Source organism: Diplotaxodon limnothrissa, linkage group LG18 (assembly GCF_057381915.1).
Source record: "Diplotaxodon limnothrissa isolate DT_005_m linkage group LG18, D_limnothrissa_male_GT1.1, whole genome shotgun sequence".
In the NCBI taxonomy this organism is placed as follows: domain Eukaryota; kingdom Metazoa; phylum Chordata; class Actinopteri; order Cichliformes; family Cichlidae; genus Diplotaxodon; species Diplotaxodon limnothrissa.
Window position 1 is genome coordinate 4734634 of NC_140613.1, and position 21869 is coordinate 4756502.

At 40.0% G+C, this 21869-nt stretch overlaps 1 protein-coding gene across 2 annotated transcripts in view; it reads left to right on the forward strand.

The window, feature by feature from the left end:
* The window catches only part of stard3nl (STARD3 N-terminal like), a 62563-nt gene that overhangs the window by 4947 nt on the left and 35747 nt on the right, over positions 1 to 21869 (forward strand). The window contains exons 2-9 of one of the 2 annotated variants that reach the window (XM_085377829.1): positions 6296 to 6657; positions 14566 to 14643; positions 14780 to 14857; positions 15181 to 15234; positions 15764 to 15881; positions 16430 to 16525; positions 17406 to 17474; positions 17554 to 18505. In XM_085377829.1, coding sequence (XP_085233955.1) covers positions 6442 to 6657; positions 14566 to 14643; positions 14780 to 14857; positions 15181 to 15234; positions 15764 to 15881; positions 16430 to 16525; positions 17406 to 17470 — 705 coding nt within the window. In that variant the 5' untranslated portion in view covers positions 6296 to 6441 and the 3' untranslated portion in view covers positions 17471 to 17474; positions 17554 to 18505. Of the gene's footprint in view, positions 1 to 6295; positions 6658 to 14565; positions 14644 to 14779; positions 14858 to 15180; positions 15235 to 15763; positions 15882 to 16429; positions 16526 to 17405; positions 17475 to 17553; positions 18506 to 21869 lie in introns of those variants that run through there. The other variant, XM_085377830.1, reaches the window with a different exon arrangement.

A 21869-nucleotide genomic window follows, 5' to 3' on the forward strand; every position in this document is an offset into this window, starting at 1 on the left:
TTCAGATAAAAACACTTTTTTAAATTGTAACATCAAATCAGACTAAATGTTTATTTTTTTAGATTGATAAATATAAAAACATATTTGTTAACTTTAAGAGTAAAGAGAGAAACTATCTGTATTTCTTAATTTTAAATGGCACCAAATTGTATTCAAACTTGAGCCACACTTATGGAGCTCCACAGTTCTTTTCCTGGTGTTTTGGTTGACATCTCTTGATGTTCCCATGTCACAGAAACAGGCTCTGTGTTTTGCCTTATATGCATCCACAGCTGTGCCACCAATTTACTCACATGGACTCTACGAACCTATCAGAAGCTTCTTCAGCTCAGAATGGAATCGTCTGGAGTTTTCTTATTAATTAACAATAAACTTAGTGTACATGTACTCCTAAATTTGATGAAAGTGATAAAAATAGACAGCTCTGTCTCTCTTTATTCTGACATTTAACTAATTCAAAAGATGTTTCAATATTTATCCCAAACAAGTTTACTCTAAATTGATGTTGTACAGTAAAAAAATGTTCTTGTATTTTCCATAAAGTGTATGTAAATATCTGGTTTAAACTGTGGATATAATGCTGTGTATTGAAATCCCTCTTGTTTTGTATAGAAATATACTGAACAACATACAAAGCATAATATATAAGATAACATTTACCTGAGTTTTTTCTTTGAAAGAACCCTCTAATGTCCATTCTTATATTTCAGTACATAACTGAAACCGATTTAGTCGGGGAGGGTAAGAACTGAAAATATGAAATAAACACACGTAAGCTAAGACTCTCTAAAAAAAATAGCATTTGTTCGGCTTTTCATTTCGCCATTTGTTGATTCACTTGAAGAGCAAGTAACGTAATATTGGTCAAGTGATCAGTTTGATATCAATCTTTCGTGATTCACCGTCATATTTACATTATTTGTACAGTACGAATGATTTGCTTTGGTACCTGGTCAAACTTAAGCTCTCCTTAGTATGGCTGGCTCCGTTTCTCCAACAGCGCACACAGGCAGCAGCTGCCCCGCCCTCTCGCTCAGTCGTTTAGTGTCTGAGCTCGGATCATACCAATATCAGGGGGGATTCACGCACAGTCGTAAATTCCCACAGTGTGCACTATGTGCTTCGAATATTGTGTGTACTTTTTGTTTTATACAGTTGTCAGCCAGGCATCTAACTATGAAAAAATTACACTCCAAAAGACCCCGGGCTTCTGACAAAACAACCCGGGCTTAAGCCCAGTAAGCCACCCCCACGCTCCGCCCCTGAGTATTCAATCAGAATCAGAATCAGAATCAGAAAGGGTTTTATTGCCAAATGTTGAGCAGGTTTACAACATTAGGAAATTGCTGCGGTGCTTCAGTGCAAACATACTGTCATAAAAATATAAAAATAAGAATAAGAATTAAAAGTGCTAAGTGGATAGATATATACATGAGTGCAGGTGGTGATCAGTGCCAAACATGGAATGATGCAGTGAACACAGCGTAGGGTCATGTGTTAGTGGTGGGAACAGTCATACGGTTATTGTTCATGTGTCCGACAGCAGAGGGGAAGAAACTGTTCTTATGGCGAGAGGTTCTGGTGCGAATGGACCGGAGCCTCCTGCCTGAGGGGAGCAGGTCAAACAGACTGTGTCCAGGGTGAGAAGGGTCAGCTGAGATCCGAGCTGCACGCCGCAGTGTCCTGGAGGTGTACAGGTCCTGCAGAGATGGGAGTCTGCAGCCAATCACCTTCTCAGCAGAGCGCACAACACGCTGCAGTCTCTGTTTGTCCCTGATAGAGGCTCCAGCGTACCACACGGTGATGGAGGAGGTGAGGATGGACTCAATGATTGCAGTGTAGGATTGCATCATCGTCCGTGTTGGCAGGTTGAATTTCTTCAGCTGCCTCAGGAAGTACATCCTCTGCTGGGCTTTCTTAATGACGGAAGTGATGGTGGGCTCCCACTTCAGGTCCTGGGTGATGGTGGTACCCAGGAAGCGGAACGAGTCCACAGAGGTGATGGGGGTGTCAGACAGGATGATGGGGGGGAGTGGAGCTGTGTGCTTCCTGAAGTCCACAATAATCTCCACTGTCTTCTGGGCATTCAGCACCAGGTTGTTGTGGCTGCACCAGGACACCAGACGTTCAACCTCCCTCCTGTAGGCAGACTCATCCCCGTCCGAGATGAGTCCGATAACGGTGGTGTCATCTGCAAACTTGATTAGCTTGACAGACTGGTGGGTGGAGGTGCAGCAGCTGGTGTACAGGGAGAAGAGCAGAGGAGAAAGAACACAGCCCTGAGGGGAGCCGGTGCTGATGGTCCGGGAGTCCGAGACATTCTTTCCCAGCCTCACGTGCTGCTTCCTGTCCGTCAGGAAGTCAGTGATCCACCGGCAGATGGGATCAGGCACATTCATCTGGGAAAGCTTGCCTCGGAGATGGTCTGGAAGGATGGTGTTGAAGGCAGAGCTGAAGTCCACAAACAGGATCCTGGCGTAGGTTCCTGGGGAGTCCAGATGCTGCAGGATGAAGTGTAGGGCCATGTTGATGGCGTCGTCTACAGACCTGTTGGCTCTGTATGCAAACTGCAGGGGGTCCAGGAGGGGGGCCGTGAGGGTCTTGAGATGGGAGAGAACTAGGCGCTCAAATGACTTCATGACCACAGATGTCAGAGCCACAGGTCTGTAGTCATTTAGTCCAGTGATCCTTGGTTTCTTGGGGACAGGGATTATGGTGGAGGACTTGAAGCAGGCAGGCACATGACATGCCTGCAGTGAGGAGTTGAAAATGCCAGAAAACACTGGGGCCAGCTCGTTTGCACAGTGTCTGAGGGTGGCAGGAGACACACCGTCTGGGCCGGGAGCTTTTCGAGCATTCAGACTCTTAAACTGCTTCCTCACATCTGCTTCATGAATATGAAGAGTTGTGGTGGGAGGAGGTGGTGTGAAATCCTCTTTTGTGTGGGGTGAGGAGGGGGGTGTTGTAGGTGAACAGTTTGAAGGTGGTGATGGCTCTATGGAGGGGGGAGAGGTGGGGGAATGAGTGTCCAAAGTGCCTCTATTGTTGGGGCCGTTGGAGGTGTGAAGGCTGCCTGATGGCTCGTCAAAACGGCAGTAAAAGTCGTTAAGGGTGTTGGCCAAGAGCAAGTCATCAGTGGAGTGGGGGGTTTTAGGCTTGTAGTTGGTGATATTCCTAAAACCTTTCCACACAGAGGCCGAGTCATTCTCTGAGATCTGCTGCTGCATCTTCTCAGAGTGCTGATGTTTAGCAATGTCCACTTCTTTAGTGAACCTGTACTTGGCCTCTCTGTAGCAGTCCCTGTCTCCGCTTCTGAACGCCTTTCTCTTTTCCAGCCACAGCTTTTTGAGTTTAGGAGTAAACCAGGGTTTGTCATTGTTATAACTCACCCTAGTTATACATCATTTCCATCCCTTCTTCTTACTGTGTTGAGCCATCAGAGATGCTTCATATTTCCATGTTTTACAGGATTGTCTGCCTGGAGTCTGTCGTCATTGTGCTTAAATAGTAGTTTTGACTTTTCATGTAAATGTCAGGATAGGCAGCATCTTCTTTAACTAGTTCAAGCTGCCAAAATAAATCCATAATTAAATTTTAATCCTCATAAAAGGCTGAAAATATTTGTTCTGAATCCAAAACAGTTAGATGTAGTTTGTTAATTTCCCTCGTTTTGTTATTACCCTAGAGTAGCTTTGGTGTATCTTTTCTCTCTCAGTTAATATTTATTATAAACATCCATCATAACAGCATATATGCAATTACTGGTCACTTTGTTAGGTACACCTTGTTTATAGCAGGTATGACCCCTGTTGCTGACAGAACTGCGTCATGAAGTCATGTTCATTAATTGTTGACTTGAATCTGCCGTTCCACCTCATCCCAAAGATGCTCTATTGGAGTACAGTGAACTCATCTTCATGTTCAAGAAACCAGTTTGAGATGATTTGAGCTGGAAGCAGCCATCAAAAGATGGGTACAGTGTGGTTATAAAGTGATAGACATGGTCGGCATTAGCTGGGCTGTGGTGGTTAAACAATGCTAAGCTGGTACTAATTGGCTCAAAGTATGCCTAGAAAATATTCTCCACACTCTCACACCGCTATGAGCAACTTGAAATGTTAATACAAGGCAAGATGTTCATTCTTTTATGTCGTTTACACCAAATTCTAACCCTACCATTTGAATGTCACAGCAGTCATCAGACCAGCAACGTCTTTTCAATCTTCCGCTGTGTCCAGCTTTGGCAAGCCTGTTCAAACTGCTGCCTCAGTATTTGTTGCTCTAACTGCGGGAATTGGCACCAGCCTTGGTGTCTTTCAGAGGAACTGCTCCTGTTAGTTGTTTGCACTTCCATTCTGGATTAATTTTTCAGACCTGGAGGTTACTACTTGTAAATACGTTGGAGTCTCATACACATTTTTAAATCAAATCTGTTAACTAACAAGTTTTCAAGCAGTGGAAATTGTAACCACTCATAGACATTTAGAACAGCGACAGGTCCCCAGCTCTAATCTGTTTCTTTGTTTTGTAAGCTGGTGCAGACCCAGGACGTGCTGGAGACATTACATCTCATGGCGGGGCTGAGCACCCTGATACCACACCTTCACTTTGGAAGAGGTGGAGTAGGTGGCTGGGGAGAGGGTGGTGCTGGGATCCCATATGTTTAAATAAAATGTAATTTAAAATTGCTTTGACTGCTGGCCCTTGCAACTCAGACGCTAATATATATGTGGATATATATGTGGATTTATCTTTTTTTGTTGTTGTTGTTCCTGAGTAATTAAGCTCCGGTCTGACGCATTAGACTTCCAAGGGAAGCTGCAGCCGTCAGGGAGTGCCATTGCCATATGGGAGGTGTAATTTGGCTGTAATAATTAAGTAGGGCAGTCTGTGTGAAAACAACATCCACATAAAAACCAGGATCCATTGCAGCGTGGCAAATGTAATTGGGTTTTAATGTTGGTGCTAGCTGATTTATGTGGAAAATACTGGGTAAAGTTTGTAAAGTTGAACAAGTAAATGAAAAGTATGTTAAGGATTAATAAAACAGTTGGAATAACTGCAAATGCTGAAATAATGTAATGATGCAACTGCTAGGAAGTTGAGGGTTAAATTGTTTTAGACACCATCTGCGGTGTAACTGTAATAGCTCTCTGGCATGTGAGAAGGAAGCGCCAAATGGTGAACGATATTAGTTTCAGGTGCACAGCACATACGATTGTGCTGAAGATACGTCCCATTACAAAGTGACTGAATGGTTCTTTTAACAGATTTATTTTTCAGGTAATTAACAGTCATTTAAACCTGACTAAAGCCCTAAAATAGATGCATTTTGTGAACCAAAAAGACTAATTCATGTAAAACATGAAAGTCACAAGACTGTGAAACCACATCACCAGAGAAAACCTGCTGGGACCAGACTGTACAAATCACGTTTCCATCCTGCCTTTTTCTTTCTGTGTATCAGAGCAGCTGACAGTTAAAGCAAAAGCACAACTGGTTTCAGTTCCTTAAAACAAAGACAGTGTAAACAGTGTTTAATGGTATGAGGTCCAAAAGTCATTGAAGTTAGATGATAACTGAAATCTTTTTCTGGGTCATGTGACAGTGATTTTTACAGGGTTTTTTTAGTAGAAAAGTCCAATTTAAGCTCAGTTATAAGAGAAAGAGCAATTTGAAGTTGACATCCGACACCTCAGGTGTTGCACTAGACTGTGGTGGTGACAGGAGAACTGAGCCAGAAGGTGAACGTTTTGATTTACTAGTCGATCTGCATTCCAGATCTCAGAAACGTTGAGTAGTGAAGAAATCACAGACGCAAGCAGCAGAAATGAGTTTCTCCTGAAGGGTTCAGTCTTTGAGATATGGTGAGGAGTTTGAGTGGCAACCATACAGAGAGCATCAACAACTTTGCACATATATGGTTGGTTTTGTGCATGATTAGTGGTTTGAATTAGATTTTGGTGGTTTTGTGTTGTGCTTGTTTTTTTTTGTTTGTTTTGTTTTTAGCTCTGCTCTCAGAAACCAGAAACATAAACACTCTTAGCACTGCAAAGCCCAAAGATCTCTAAAAGCTTTGTATTATGAACAAATCGTTATAAAATCTAACTCAACAATGTAAATCCACAGCCTGATGGAGCTTATTCTGCTTTACTATGTTGTTCAAAAAAAAAGCAGACGATTGTCAGAATTTTTATTATGTCTACAAAGACTTAGATGCTTTAGAAAATCGCTGAGGTTTACTCCCTGAGAGGAGATTGCCATTTCTTTACCTTCTTCATCTTCTTTTCTACAGATGCAGTGATGCTTTTAACCTCCACACAGTGACTCCACATCACCAACACCAGCCTCGCTTCCAGCTCCAATGATCTTCCACCTCTGATTCTTTCCTAAAATTGACCAGTAGGTGGGGCCAGCCCTGCCCAGGTGGGGTGGCCAGCGATGGAAGGCCGACGTGGAGGCAGCAGCAGCGGTAGCTACTCACAGATCCCTGTCAGAACAGGCATGGGGTCTGTCAACTCCCCGGCCGTTTCTGTGAGATTGGAGGCGTACGACATCGGAGAGAAGAAATGCATCTCGGATGTGAGGAGGACTTTCTGCCTCTTTGTCACCTTTGACCTCTTGTTCGTCACCATGCTCTGGATCATAGAACTCAATGTAAGTCTGTGTTTGTAGTGGCTGTGACAGCAGTTTTGTTTTTTTATTAGATATCTGTAGTAATAAAGTTTTTACAGCAATGTAAAACCACACGAGATTAAGATATATCATCAGACAGTGAGCCTTTTTGACTGGGTCAGCCTACTCGGGAGAAATTTATTGGATGCATCTGCTGTCTTCTATGTATTTTGCTCAAGAAAAAACTAAAACTGAAGATGATTTTATTATTTCCCAGAGATTAAAGGGTTATTTAAAAGTAAAGTTAAACAAAGTCAGGAAAGATAAAACGCTAGTATTGAAGTTTTTAAACTCCAAAGTAGGTGAAGCCGTTAAAAGGCCAGGCTCAGAGCCTTTGGTTTTGCTTTTTTGTGGAAAAACATTTATTGTTCTTTTACAGCATTTAGAGTTGTTTCTTTCAGCTTGTGGTGGACTTTTGGATTGACAGTATCATTCCTATCTGCTTTTACTTTTGTGCCTGATCGGTACGATTAACAGCAGTCAGCTTGACGCACAACTGAACTGAATAACAAAAATAAACACACCGTAGATTTCTGATGCACTAAATCACTTTGGAGGAAAAATGAGTTTCCTCTGCTGACTGACAGTTATTGTTTGTTGAGCTCAGTTGTATGAAAGTTCAGAGGAACTCATGAGTAGCCACAGATTTGTACACAACTGATAGCAAAGTGTGGAATATAGCATTACATGTGAACAAAGGTTTAAAGCTGGTGAAGAATGCACGTTCCTTATCTGTACAGACTTTTTCTTAACTAAACTATCAAGTGGTTTAGTTGGTATCGTGGTTTACAGTGGTTCGCCTACCAGGTGAAAGATCCCAGAAGGAGACGCTTATCCCATTGGGTTTGGTTCAGGAAAGGCATCTACCTGCTGTGGTGACTTCTTGTGACAAGGGAGAAGTAATACCATTACTTCTTCCTGTTCACAATTTTTATCTTTGTAACAACAAATCATTGAGTAATAAAACCAGCTGCTTTTTCAGTGAGTCTCTCATCCAGTTGAGCTCCAAATCCACCGTCTTACACATCAGTTTGCGGCAGCTATCCTCGTTCTGCTCTTGGTGAGCTTCATATAGAGGTACAGAAGCCAGTTCTTGACATGGTGCAGGTTCTGCAGATGGCCTCTGTTGAGGGCTTCAGTCCAGTTAGGTGGAGTCAGACAGCTGGATGAGAGACTCTCTGGAGAAGCAACTACAGAACTCCCAGAATAGCATCATAACCAGAGAGCCGGCTGGTAGTGATGACAGAATAAAGGTAGAGCAGATAGACACTGAACTTTCAAAATAAGAGCCACAGGATTGTCCATAAGTAAATCAGTCGCAGATGGCAACGTCCTTTAAGATGGATTAAAAAGGTATACCCGTTGATATACCTGATTAGATCTGTGCGCTGTCATACAACGCAGCGGCCAGATTGCACCAGACTGTCCTCCTCCACAGTTATTTAAATGGACTATAAAAAAATATGCAATAAGATTAATGCTACAGGATATTTTAACCAAACCAAAATATTTGTGCTTTCTCAGCACTGCCCCACCACTAACATCTGGATGAGTGTTAGAAAGCTAACTAACTTTATCAAATTACATCCATGCTTTGTTTTAAAAGGAAAGAACTTCTTGTCTTTAACAAAACGGCAGTGTTGTTAACCCATCCAGATAAAAACAAAAACATATGTTTGTTTCTATTCTTTTATCATGGTGGCAGTTTAGGAGGAGCTCTTGCAGGAACTTTTCTGGTTTTTAGTTACTGAAATGCTGCAGTATGTGCAGGGTGCTGATCTTTGTTTTTTCTGCTTTGAACCGTGATCTCAGGGTCTGCTGATTTAAACTAATGGAGAGTTTACAGGCTCGTGCTGCAGTATTGAAGCGTCCAGCATGTTGGAGCAGTGTTTGTGTCCTCCAGGACTCTGAACTGTTTGACTGAGAGTTTTAATTTATTCTGAACACGTTTATCTTCTTAGATGACAGCAATCATTAATTAAGCCGAGTGGACTCTGTCGCTCTCCTTTTTGAAGATGTTGCTCAGCGTTGTTGCTTTTTCTGTAAATGTCACATCTGAAAAAAGCCAGAAGGAACATTTAGTAAAAAATGTTACTAAAATGCCACCACGATAAGAGATGGATAAAGTCAGCAGAATTATCAAACACATTCCTGTAAGGGTGCATTTAGATACCACAAACAAACAGAGTTTATGAACTACAGAAAAAAAAAAGTTTTTTAATCTTGTGCACATATTTTAATATGGTTCCTGCTCAGTTTGCCTGTTTACATGTTTTACTATTTTATCTTATCTGACTTGTTAAAAACAGGTCTGTTAACCATTAATCGTGAGGAAGCAGTTACATTATTGTCAGTCGTCCTCGGTCATGATAGGTTACTGTGTTTTATCGCTCTGGAACTGTAAAATGCCTGCAGTTGTGCACCGAGAAACAACTTTTACAGTTGGAGAACTGAATTGTGTCAAGGTCGAGCAGAAGCAGGACAGCCTGCATGCTGGACGAGTGGATCGAGGTCATGCAGCTGATTGAGGAAGTGATTTGACTGCGGGACACATTCCCAGAATGCTCCATTTGACCTCGGGCACTAAAATAACTGTCCACGAGAGACGGACTTGTTCTCTTTTGTGTAACTGGAAGAACACCCTGCAAATGCACTGCAAACCTGCTCACTTTCAAAATGGAGAACGTTTCATCATCCATGACTTTAATCCTGAGCAGTTTTTACTCAACAGTTTGATGACTTTTTTATTTTTTTGTGAAGAAGTTTCCTTCCTTCCTCTCAGCTGTAGCACTGAACACGTTACTCTGTTTTGACTAGCTGCTGTGGGACTAGTTGGAGGAGAAGTGCTGAGTGTTAATTCAGTTCAGTTTTTTTTATATATCATTAGTAAAGTGGCCTCAAGGTGCTTTATAATTATGAGATAAAGACCCAACAGTATTGGAGAGAAAACCCCAACATTCAGACAGGGTTCATACCTTTACTGCCTTTAATACCTTTGCTATGAAAAGATACATTTTTTTGCAATTTCTGCCTCAAAAACACATTTGGACACTGATGAAGGTGACGCACCCTGCTAAGTATAGGCTAAGTATAGGTCTGTCAGCATTACTAATGGGTGCAAATTAAAATCTTTTGCTGCATATGATCACGTTGAGGGGGTTTTATATGAATCTTTTGTTTTTAACAGTGTTTTTGATTTAATAATGTTTCAAACTAAAATAACAGAAATGGTCAGTAACAACAAAAAATCTCTATGTAGCAGAAAATAAGGAGAATAGCTCCATGTTAATACCAGTATTATGCTCATAATTACAATACTAACTTATTTTATACAAACCACATCTGAGACGTCTTGGTTGTGCAATAACTGACACATTATTATAGTAAGTATATGCTTCTTTTTTCTTGCCTAATGTTGATGAAGCAGTTATGTCATTAAATCATAGGACTCCAAAATAATCCTGTTACCACAGGATTATTTAGGTAATCAATCATTTTTCTATCCTGATTGTTTCTTCTCAAATATGAGGCGTGCATTAGTATGTAGGCTGGATTTAAGTTGGAGCTGCCAGCCAACCAAAGACAACTCAGGATGTCGATGTTGTATTTTTGCTGGCAGTTTGTTGATTTAAAAAATCAGCCTTCAACATAAGAGCACTGCAGTTGGAATTCAATGGTGTTTATACACCACTCTGCATTTAATCATTAGTTATTATTAATCTCTGGCCTCTGATTAATCTTCCCTCTGATGGTCAGGAGCAGCTTCTTTGTGTACAAGCGCCGTAAAAGAAGTTCTAGAAAGAATCTCTGGATACAGACTTTCTGAATATGTTGCAGATCGTGTTGTTGTTGGAGAGCTAAATTCCAGAGCTGAGTTTAGCCACTGACTTCAACAGTGTGGCACTTTCTGTCTAACAATTCATTCCACTCATACCGATGATGCCACTGCAGCTGATCACGAAACTGAGTAAACTAGCGAGCAAGACCTGTACTTTGTGTTTTCAGTCCAAGTTCCTGCTCTTTCATTTAGTTTGCTTCTGTGTTTATCACAGAGGGGAGTCGAGTTCACAGCCCTCTAACACAAAAAGCTGAAATCCTCCAGTCTCATTTAATGTACCTAGTTTTTCAAACATCTATTTAGGATGATAATAAAAATGTACATTATCATCTCATATAAATCGAAATATTAATTATAGCACAGTAGGGCTGCCACGATTTGTCGACTAGTCACGATTACGTCGACTATCAAAATCGTCGACGACTGATTTAATAGTCGACGTGTCGTTTGAAGCTTTGTAAGATCGCAAAAGACGCAGGAATAATAGCAGGATTTAAGAGTGTAATAACGGACTGAAACAGAAGATGGCAGCACAGCATGTACAAGGATGCCAGCTGCCGTTAAACCCCGAAGAAGAAGAAGCAGCTGTGTCCCAGAATTCATAGCGCGGCCCAGCTTAGTTTCCAACAATGGCGGTAGCTAGTTAGTTTTAATATTACTCTTATTATTCTTTCTGGGTCACAAAATAAACGTTTAACATATTTTCAGGCGAGAATGTAGCTGTGTAAACCTCAAATATCGGCTCAGTTTATCAGGACACCACATATTTTCAAAAGCGCTCCGACGTTTTCGGAGACGTCTGTTACCCACTAGCTCGATAGCTAGCCGGGGGCTAGGTCACTAGCGCCGTGAGAACACCGGACTCCCGGCAAATTGTTTTCAAACCCACCGCCGTCTTTCGCGACTCAGGTTAAATATATATGAGTCACTTAGATAAATTAAAAATGTTGTTTGGCTTTTTTTTTTTTTTTTTTGTATTTTATTTGTTCCTGAGTAAATCGGTTTGGCTGAGATTAAAGTTATAGTTTTTACACAGCTGAATAAACGTCAAGCAGACAGCTGATTATCAGAAGTGTGAGATGCTGGAGAATATACTCCGGTGTCCTGTTATATTTTAGATAGCAAGGAGTTTATTAAACTTTACCGAAACAATCTGCAAATTTCATTAAAATTGAATAAACTATCATCTTGTCTTTATTTTTAGTTAGCACCTTAAAAGCTTAAAGCTGTAAGCTAATGATAGTTATATAAGAGCAGATGCTGCTGGTGCAATAAGCTGTAGTTTTATGTCCAGTGATGGTTGCTGCATTTTATTTTTGAAGGACTTTTTGTTTATTTTGGATGATGATGATGATCTGATTAGTCGACTAATCGCATAAATAATCAGTGACTAGTCGACTATCAAAATAATCGTTTGTGGCAGCCCTATAGCACAGTGACGAAGACCAGTATAAGAAGTAATGAAGGGAAATCTTGATCCCAGCTTTGTGTGCAACTAGCTGCACTCTTTAGTCGGTAAAGTGAATTATTTCATATTTCAATTCATATTTACCAACATACAAAGGTTTTTAGCTGTTGAGTCTAAGATGTTGTAGCGGGGATTGAGAGATCGCATTTCTTTATCACTTTGATCTAGAAAAAGAGCAGCTGTGTGAGTAGATTGCCAGAGTAAAGCAGCCAATAACCGTTTGACCCGAGAGATCCAAACCATGGAGTGTGGTTTTGCATCTCTCGGGTCAAACGGTTATCGGCTGCTTTACTCTGGCAGTGCTAACCTTAGCCACACTGAGCTAATCTGAAACTGTGTGAGAGATTCATTTCAGAGACATTTGAAACAAAAGGAAGTTCATTTTTCACCCACGCAGTATTTCTGTGGTAATTTTTCACATTTGATTGAGCTCAGTTTTGAATTTTGTTGTTTAGGTGACAGCACATTATTCACTGTTAGGTCTGTACAAGCTAATGCTGACAGCTTTTAGCTTTAACTGTAAATGAAGCAAAAGTCTTTTTTTGTGTGAATTTAATGTTAAAACTCACGACTTCGTCTGAGTTGTAGCTTCTCACAGTTGCTAAACAACCTTACTCGAAGTATATTTGCAGAACCTCACAAACACATTTAAACCATTTTATCAGTGCTTAAAACCACAATATCTTTAAACGTTATCTTTCTAACCTCATGTTGCTGTTTCTTAATTTTGCAAAAATGACAGACTCGCACTGCTTCTCAGAGTGATGCACAGAAACATCAGTTCACGGCAAAGATTCACAGACACAACTGCAGCACAGTGATTTTCCAGTTATACATATTGTTAGCTAATTCAGATCAGAGTGTACCAACACCAGCGATGGATGGAAACAATCTGAGAGGAAGACGAGGAAGAACAAAACCAGGAACACGAGTTTTAGGTGAAATTTGAGCAGCTGTTCTGGATTTATACATGAAATAAGAAACTTGAAGTGTGAGACTCTTTGTCTTTCTTTCAGATATTTCTCAAACAAGAATAACATTTCCTTTATTTATAGTTCCTGTAAGTTACTCTTCTTGATCTATCTCGTCCTCCTCTGCCTCACGGATGATTTCCATCCATTGCCGGTGGGGGTGGAAGATTTTCAGCTGCTGTGCTTAGGAAATGATGCGAGTGCTGCAGATCTGTAAGCTTAACCTCTGCATCCTGTGGTTAACTTCATGCATCTTGCGGTGACTCATTGTGCAAAATGTGTTATTGAGCGAGGGAGAGCCCATTATTTAAAAAAAAAAAAAAAAGGCATCAAAGGAGATCTGCAAATAGTCTAAAATGGTGAAAGCTGTAAATGAGAGCAGGATTGTTTCAGTGAGTGAAAATGATGCAGTTGCGTTTCATTTTTGGAAGCGGAGCAGAAAGTAAAAATCTGTTGAGGTCATCAAAAGCAAAGGTGAAGCTGAGGTCTGCAAACTGTGTGCCGCTGCATTTTTCATGTCCTTTTTTTAATACATGCAGATATGAGTGCTGTTTTATTGAAGTGAGACTTTAAATATAGCACCAACACCCTCAGATTTCCTGTTGGTTCTAGAGAACTGATGCACTGCTGATGTTGTCAAGCCAGCTCTCAGTTTAAGGCATAAAATCAAGAGGAAGTCACCGAGCGAGGTCCTTTATGACCCAAGATAGCGCTGTGCGATATGATGAAATATATTGATGACGAAATGAAAAAACTATCGTTTCAAATTGTACGCTATCGTTTGTTTCGTGGTTTCCAAAATAAGCTGTTTACAGCAACGTTTTTCCATCGGGGCGCAGAGAATACCAGCATGGCCAGTGAATATGAGGCAGAACCAGGTAGCTCCAAACAGAAAGACTAGTCGAAACAAAACGAGGACCTTATTCCTAATGAGGGCCGGCCCCTGTAGCATGGACTTGATTTGGTTATGAAAAGTCTGACACACACCAGAAAACTCTACTATGCAAATTATGCCGCAAACCGGTTCCCACCACAGACTCAAACACGACAAACCTCTTCTACCACCTACGCAAGAATCATGTGAAAGGTTGTTGACAGAGTTTACAGATGAGAAGCAAAAAAGCCGTCAGGTGCTCAAAATAAACCTTAGACTCAAACGTTAGAACAGGCTTTTCCTCGCAGCACGTAATAAATACAAAGAACATGGTGGCCGTTACATATAGTTTCATGCACCAGTCAAAACACTCGGCTCCAGGAACACGACACCCAGCTGAAAACACTTCACACAAGTCGGGTTCACAGAGTTTACATAAAAAGCCCTTTTTTGTCATGTACATCGTTATCAGGATGAGAAATGTCTTACATGAGGATATGAGATTTGGGTCATCGCACAGCCCTAACCCCAAATGTTTATTTGAATCTTACAACTTCTCATGTTTTTGTGTTGTATTAAAACTTATGATTGTTATTTTAGATGGAATAAACTTACATAAAATATTCCTCTAGTAACAAAGAATATAACTGCCTCACTCAGGTCATTTTAGCCTCAGTTGTGTCAGGGTTAACTTTAACATTCAGAGTATTTGTCATGATGAGCTGTTTGTGTTTGTCAGGTGAACGGCGGCATTCAGAATCGGCTGGAACAAGAAGTCCTGCACTACGACTACCACGCCTCCTTCTTCGACATCTTTGTAAGGTTCTTTCTTTTGCTTTAAATGATCAACTTTATATCGTTTATTTTATGTGGGGGGTTTTTTCACTATTTTTTCCTTCCTTTTTGTTTCCCTCCTCCTTCTGTGCCACCTTCACCTTCCTCCCCTCCCTCAGCTGCTGGCAGTTTTCAGGTTTGCCGTCCTCATCCTGGCCTACGCTGTCTGCAAGCTTCGTCACTGGTGGGCCATCGCGGTAGGTTTTAAGGCTGTATGCCACAACAGTGCTTCTGTAATTGCGCCAGCAGAGGGCGCTGCCCAGCAAGAGCTCACATTGTTGGGTGCACAGTGAAGTGGATGCACTAATTCTTGTTTCTGTGCATTAAATATGTCATCAGGGGGCATCAGTGTTTGTTACAGGCTGATTCTGTGATTTTCCATTTCACTTCATTATATTCAGTATATTTAGAGAGTTAAAGACCATTAACATGAGGATGTTTTCAGGTAAAAGTGGTTCTGTTTAAAATATTAGCAAAAATAACAGCATGAGCATTTCTGATGTTTTCTGTCTTTGTGCAGATCACCACTGCAGTCAGCTGTGCTTTCCTGATTGCTAAAGTCATTTTGTCGAAGGTAAGAAGAAGCTTTACAATTCCTAACTGTCTGCACTCGTGGGTGTATACACACACACACACACACACACACACACACACACACACACACACACACACACACACACACACACACCTCAGAAAACAGGGTGGTACTTAAAGCTTTGATCTAAGAAACCTGACAACATCTAATATTTTCATTATTTGTAACAAAAATGTTGCACTGACTTTAGTTTTTTACTTCTAATAATATCTTTATTTATTTTAGTATTGGTGTCAATGTCCACACACAAAAACCTCTTAGAGGACAGTTTGTTGTTGGAGTTAATTTTCTTCTGCAGTCTTTGCTCCATATTCCTCGATGGCGATGCAAACATGTATGAGGATTTAAGGAAGTGAAGCAAACTCCCTGTACAGGAAAACCTGTAATTGCTGCTGTTTAACAATAATAAATATTTGTTTTTGCACCTTCTAAATTTTAAATGGTCAGATTTTGTATGCTTTGTGTAGAATTACATATTCATATTGGGACGTGTGTGTTTCTTGTGTAGCTGCTGAGTCAGGGGGCCTTTGGGTACCTGCTGCCCATCATCTCCTTCGTTCTGGCCTGGATAGAAACGTGGCTGCTCGACTTCAAGGTCCTGCCTCAGGAGATCGAAGACGAAAACAGTGAGTCTCAATTGAGCTAATAATAAAAAAGGCGCCTTCATTACTGTTGCAGTACTGCTGCTGTCACTGCTGTGATCTCTGTCAACAGATCGTTTACCTTACAGGCTCCTTTTAAAACCTTCCTTTAAGTTAGCAAAAGAATGTGAAAAAACAAGTACTATGACTCAAGAGCCTCTGAGTGGAGAATGAAAAAGAAACAAGAAAACGATAAAGAACAGCAGCAGGCGCTCTGGTGAAACACTGCCACCTGCTGGTGAACATTCAAAGCTACATACTGAGTAATTTTATTCAGTTGTTTTATTTAAAATAAAAGATCATGGGATAAGAAGTTAATATTATAATTATTTATTATAATGTTAGAGTAAAAAGTGTAATGCATCAGCTTCCTGTTGCTATTTCTCAGGTAATTATTAATAATTATATGCCATGAACAAAATCTTTACTCACCTGATAAATGAAAGTTATTTCACCACTGTTATGTTATTCTAACCTCATTGATGTCCTGCTGATGCAGTTATTCCTGCTTCCTTCATCCTTCTGTGTTTCAGGACATCAGTCCATCATAGATACAAGTAGGGCTCCTCTCCTGGGTCCAGGTCCTTTATCTGATGGGCAGTTCTACTCTCCGCCAGAGTCTTTGGCAGGTCTGTTTCCTCCCACTGACATCAGACAAACCCAAACACACCCGACACGCTCGCTTCAGCTGTCGCTCTTTCAGACTGCTCAGTCTGATGATTCTGACTCTTCATTCCCATTTAAATGAGCGTACAGACACAAAATATGAAGATATACAGTTCATTTTATTGTCATCATTATTATTATTATTATTATTAGAGTTTTTAGATTTCCAGCTTTGCACTTCACACCCAGAAATGAGTGGCGTAGCTCCTTCAGTATTTGTTTCACTGCACAGTGAAAGGAGCTTTGTCATCTGCAGACATCTTATTGCTTAGAAAATAATTCAATTACTCAGCTGCCTCTGCAGTGAGCCTTCCATACAATGGGTGGGCCCATCCTTTGCAGACACAGACACTCTCCAGAGCAGAAGCAGAGCTGCAGTCGATAACACAAAATACAAAAATAATTCCCGTTTCTGTAAAATGTGAAGAATTAAAAGTGAAGGTTTATTCTCACACCAGCCTCCTGCAGCTGCTTTGAACCTGCAGCCTCCTGCAGACGATTAAGACAAGCGCGCCTCAGTTGTTTCACACAGGTCAATGAACAAGAAAATTTAAAAATGATGAAACCTGACAAGATGGGAATTGTCAGGCTGGTTATCAGTGGCTGAATTTTCAAAATAAGAGCGAAGGGCATCATCTGCTATTAAGCAGTTGTAGATGCCATTAATGTCTTTAAGGATAATACATTTAGTTGGCATGAATACCTGAGCCGTCCGGGTTCAGAGGGGTCGTCTTCTGATCTGAAGGTTGGCAGTTAAAATCCTGGCGCCACCGCTCTTTTATCGTCCTACATTTTCTGTGGTGTTTCTATAAAAACGCTGACCGATTTCCCTTTCGTGTTCAGACTCTGACGAGGAGCTGGATGATAAACACGAACCTGAAAAAGGGCTCATTACACAAGTGACTTAAAAGGGTAAGAATACGTAAAGACAGACGTCAGTCAGGATTCGTATCCACAGTATTAGTCTGATGTGCTGTTTTTTTCTCCACAGGATCTCCGATCCTGAACATGGAGGGACTTTTGGGTCCTCCAGCGTTGTGCTACTGAGGGGGAAACTTCTGCCTTACACCTTCAGCCATTTTAGTTTGTATTTGTTCATATCCACAAATGCAGCTCACGTTCTGATATCAGCCTTCTGCACGTACACCGCGACCGGGAAAGTGCGACTTAAAAGTTTCAGTGTCATGAACTCTGGTTACTGTATGAGTTTTGTTTCTCCACCTTTAAGGAACTCGAGACCTTACAAGAGATTTATCAGAAATAAATCATTACATCCTTATCAGTATCCATCCATAATTCAAAACATTACATTCATTTTAAAACTTAAAAAAATATATATTTACACTTTCAATTTAAAAACAGAGTGTTAATGTCTTATTTCCAGCATAATGTTTACTTATAATTCTGTGATCATTTTCTTATGCTTCGGTTGAGTCACTGCAAAGGAAAATAAGCTCATGGATGCCACAGAAAGGATTGTTCAGCCAGTATTGAGCCTGCAGACCAGACTGTAGCAGAAAGAGAAAGTCAAACTCTTAGAGATGTTTATGATTACTTCAATGTCTTAAAAATGTGCATGAAAGAATATTAAGGTAACATATAGAGATGTGAACGATACTGTTTGTTTTGAAACGAGAGTGAAGGATTGTGTGTTAAAGAAAACGAGCCATAAACGTGCAGCATGTACACTCGGAGATTTGGGTTTAGTGCACTGAACAGAAGGGACGCTGCTCTCGAAAGCTGCTGTGACGGGCGGGGAAACGTTCTAATGCAAATGTACATATCTTCATGCATGCTTTGCAAGCTCAGTGGATGTTTATTCTTTTTTTTTTTCTTTTTTAAAGAAAAGCCCGTCTGTATAACAGAATCATTAAAATGTTAAAGGTTACGTGGTTTTGTTTAATTGTTTATGTCAAACGTCGACCTTAAAGAGATCAACAGAATAAGAACTTAGACATAAATTAGCCTTATGAATAAATAAAATGTGAAAATATCAGTTTGTTTCAGGTAATGTCAGCTGTTTATTAAAAAAAAAATATTCCTTTTTCATCTCTATTTTTTCTTAAACCTAATTACTAGTCTTAATTAAGGTGAACAGACTCTGAATGGGGGACTTTTATTTTAATTGTGTGTAATATATTAATTACATTTATTGAATTAAATAAAGATTAAGCCTTATTTTTAAAGAAGACATGCTACTGAATACATGGACTGTAGATAAAAGATGGAGGTGACCTTTTACTAGAGTTATTAGTTTTGAATTTTCTAGTTTTTATTTTTCATCCCATTTTGACTTTTTAAGGTCAGTTTAGTGTCAGTTAGTCTCCAGAGTGAATTTTCTTCTTTCAGTGTAGTTTTTAGTAGTTTCAGTTACTTTTAGGCTTTTAAATTATTATTGTTATATGGAGGCCAAATGTCAGAGGGAACATTTATGAAAATCAGCAGCGATATCACTAAAAATAAAGATTTACCCCCTATTTTTAGTTTAGTTTTCCAAGTTCAAAGTCTTGAAATGTTTTATTTTTATCTCAGTTTGGGTTTAGATTAGGTTAAATTTTAGTTTGTTTTTTGTTGCTAAGCAAGCATTGCTAGCATGCTGCACCCATAAATACAGCTCAACCTTTGTTTAATTTAATGTATGTTTTATTCATTAAATAAGATCAAACTAATTTTTTTTTTTTGGGGGGGACTTTTTATTTAGTAATTTTTGTGGCAATAACCAAACAAACAAGCAACATATTAACATTTTCTGACATAAGACCATTTAAGAGAGAGAGGGGAAAAAAACAGACCACGATTAATATAATGATATGTCGTAGGGGAGATTTATAGCTTTATATTACAATGTTCCAAAGTTCGTGTTCATTCACCCAAGTATCTGGCCACACATCCATCCCTGGTGGAAGATCTCCACCTTCAGAGATCTAAGATAAGGTTATCTTATCTTAGATCTCCACCTTCAGTTGCAGGCTTGCTGTCATTCTTTCCATTGTATGAACTCTTTTCAGTCTCTGTTTCCATTGAGTTATGGATGGTGAGTTTGTTTGTTTCCATTTCACAGTTATCCTTTTCTTAGCTATCAGTATATATTTTTCATCTATGGTATACCTCTCTCTAGGTATAACTCCCAAGAGAAATATGGTGGGTTCAGTGCAGGATTTACTTGTAGGATTTTCTCTGTTTCTTCTTTGATTCTTATCCAGAAACCTTGAATTATTGGACAGTCCCAAAAGATGTGTGAATCGTCTCCTATTCCCCCACATTTTCTCCAACATAGTTCTGCATTGGGTTCCTTACAATATGAGGAGATAACAAGAGGTGTATTAAAAAAATCTAAATTTTAAATTTCCAGTCAAACTCTCCATAATTGACTACTTGTTCCCTTGTGACAAGTTTTACACATCTCTTCCCATACATTATCAGTGATAATAATATTTAGTTCTAGTTTCCATTTCTCTTTAATATGGCCTGTATTTTAAGATCAAACTAATTTTAATATTAGATAAAAAAATAACCCAAGTAAGTAAAAAAGTGTTTTATAAATGATGATTTCGTTAGAAATCCAGAAATCACTCAAACAGAACCTGTCTGTCAAAGTGAAGCAGGCTAAAAGCTCAGAAAAACAAACATCACACCACGATGTAAAGACGCTCAAGAACACTTATGAGAACAATTACAAAGTTATTGGCATCTATTAGTCTGCAGATGTTTGTAAGGCTTTGGGGCTCCAGTGAACAACGGAGAGGTGAACTTTCCAAGAAGCTACCAGTGACTCATCCAGGTCACAAAAGAACCCAGAATAACATCTAAAGAACTGCAAACCACAGAAATCTAACATATAAGAAATGTATAAAACCACATGTGCTCAATGGGTTGTTTTTTATTGTTATTCTTCTGTGTTTCAATTCCTGTTAAGATAAACCAGCTGGAGGGAACGCGGCAGATAAACGACTGCAGACAGAAGAAGAAACACAAAGCAGCAGTTTCTGTAATTCTCTTTTATTAATTTTTTTCTTCACATTTTTATTGACAGAAGTCAAGTAACCAAGGCATCTGTAAACAGTGCATCCACAAATCTACATGTTGCCTCTCATCAGTGCGATCGTTCAGTCATTCAAAAACACTGTTTGGAAATAAATACAATACTGATTGTTTTTTTTTCTTTAAAAAAAAAAAGAAGGTAAAACCTACATCTGCCTGAAGGAGCTCGTAAAGATTCAGTCTTTGTCTGTAGTCACAGTCTGGAAATGATGCCACATATGAAGCAACACACGGAGGTAAACGACTCGATGTGGTAAAATCCTGAAGCCGGAGGATGAAATACTGACACCACCTGCACGGCTGGTTATGTGCGGCTAAAATGAGAAGTGAGAATTTCTGGACCTTTGAACCCCTTAAAAAGCTTTCAGCTTCATTATAAAGATTACCTGTTCTTATATTTTGCTTGTTCTTATGTTATTATATTGTATTTTGCTTGCAGACAAGAATTTTGGATACGGTTGTCTTACCCAGAGATGGGCAGTAACGCGTTACTTGTAACGCGTTACTGTAATCTGATTACTTTTTTCAGGTAACGAGTAAAGTAAGGGATTACTATTGCAAAAACGGTAATTAGATTACCGTTACTTTCCCGTAGGAACGCTGCGTTACTGCGTTACTAAAACTGATTTTTTTGCAAGAATGTCTCACGACAGTGACGTAAGCGAGTGCGACGTTCGTGACAACAGCTGTGTGCAGATCAACAATGGATCACATATCGATTGTGGGAGAGAGCAGAAACGGCCCTAACCAATCTGGCGCCCTAGGCAAGATTTTAGGTGGCGCCCCCCTACATCAGCAGTGTAGTGTAATGTTGTAACAAATAATATTTCTATTAAATAAGCTTTACTTTGCATTTTAATTAACGTGGGATTATTTTTTGTATTTAGAAATAATAGTACCAACTTTTTTTTTTTTTCAACATTTGTGGCACTGGCGTGGCGCCCCCTGATGGACGGCGCCCTTAGCATTTGCCTATACGGCCTATGCCACGGGCCGGCCCTGGGAGAGAGTATGAGCGTGCAGCCTTTAAAGCGTGGAAGTACTGACCTTACTTTGAGTTTGATTCCATAAAAAGTCACAAAAACATTAGCGTCCATCGTGCGTGGGAAGAAAACTTCTTTTTACAGCGAAAAAAAACCCCTAAACTTCCAAGCAAGCACCGAGTGCTCAACGACGTAATGGGAAACTCGCGGAGAAACTCGCAGATTCTTCAACTGACCGCGGCACACCTGCACCAGGGTAAACCTCCGCCTACGGCACTTCTGC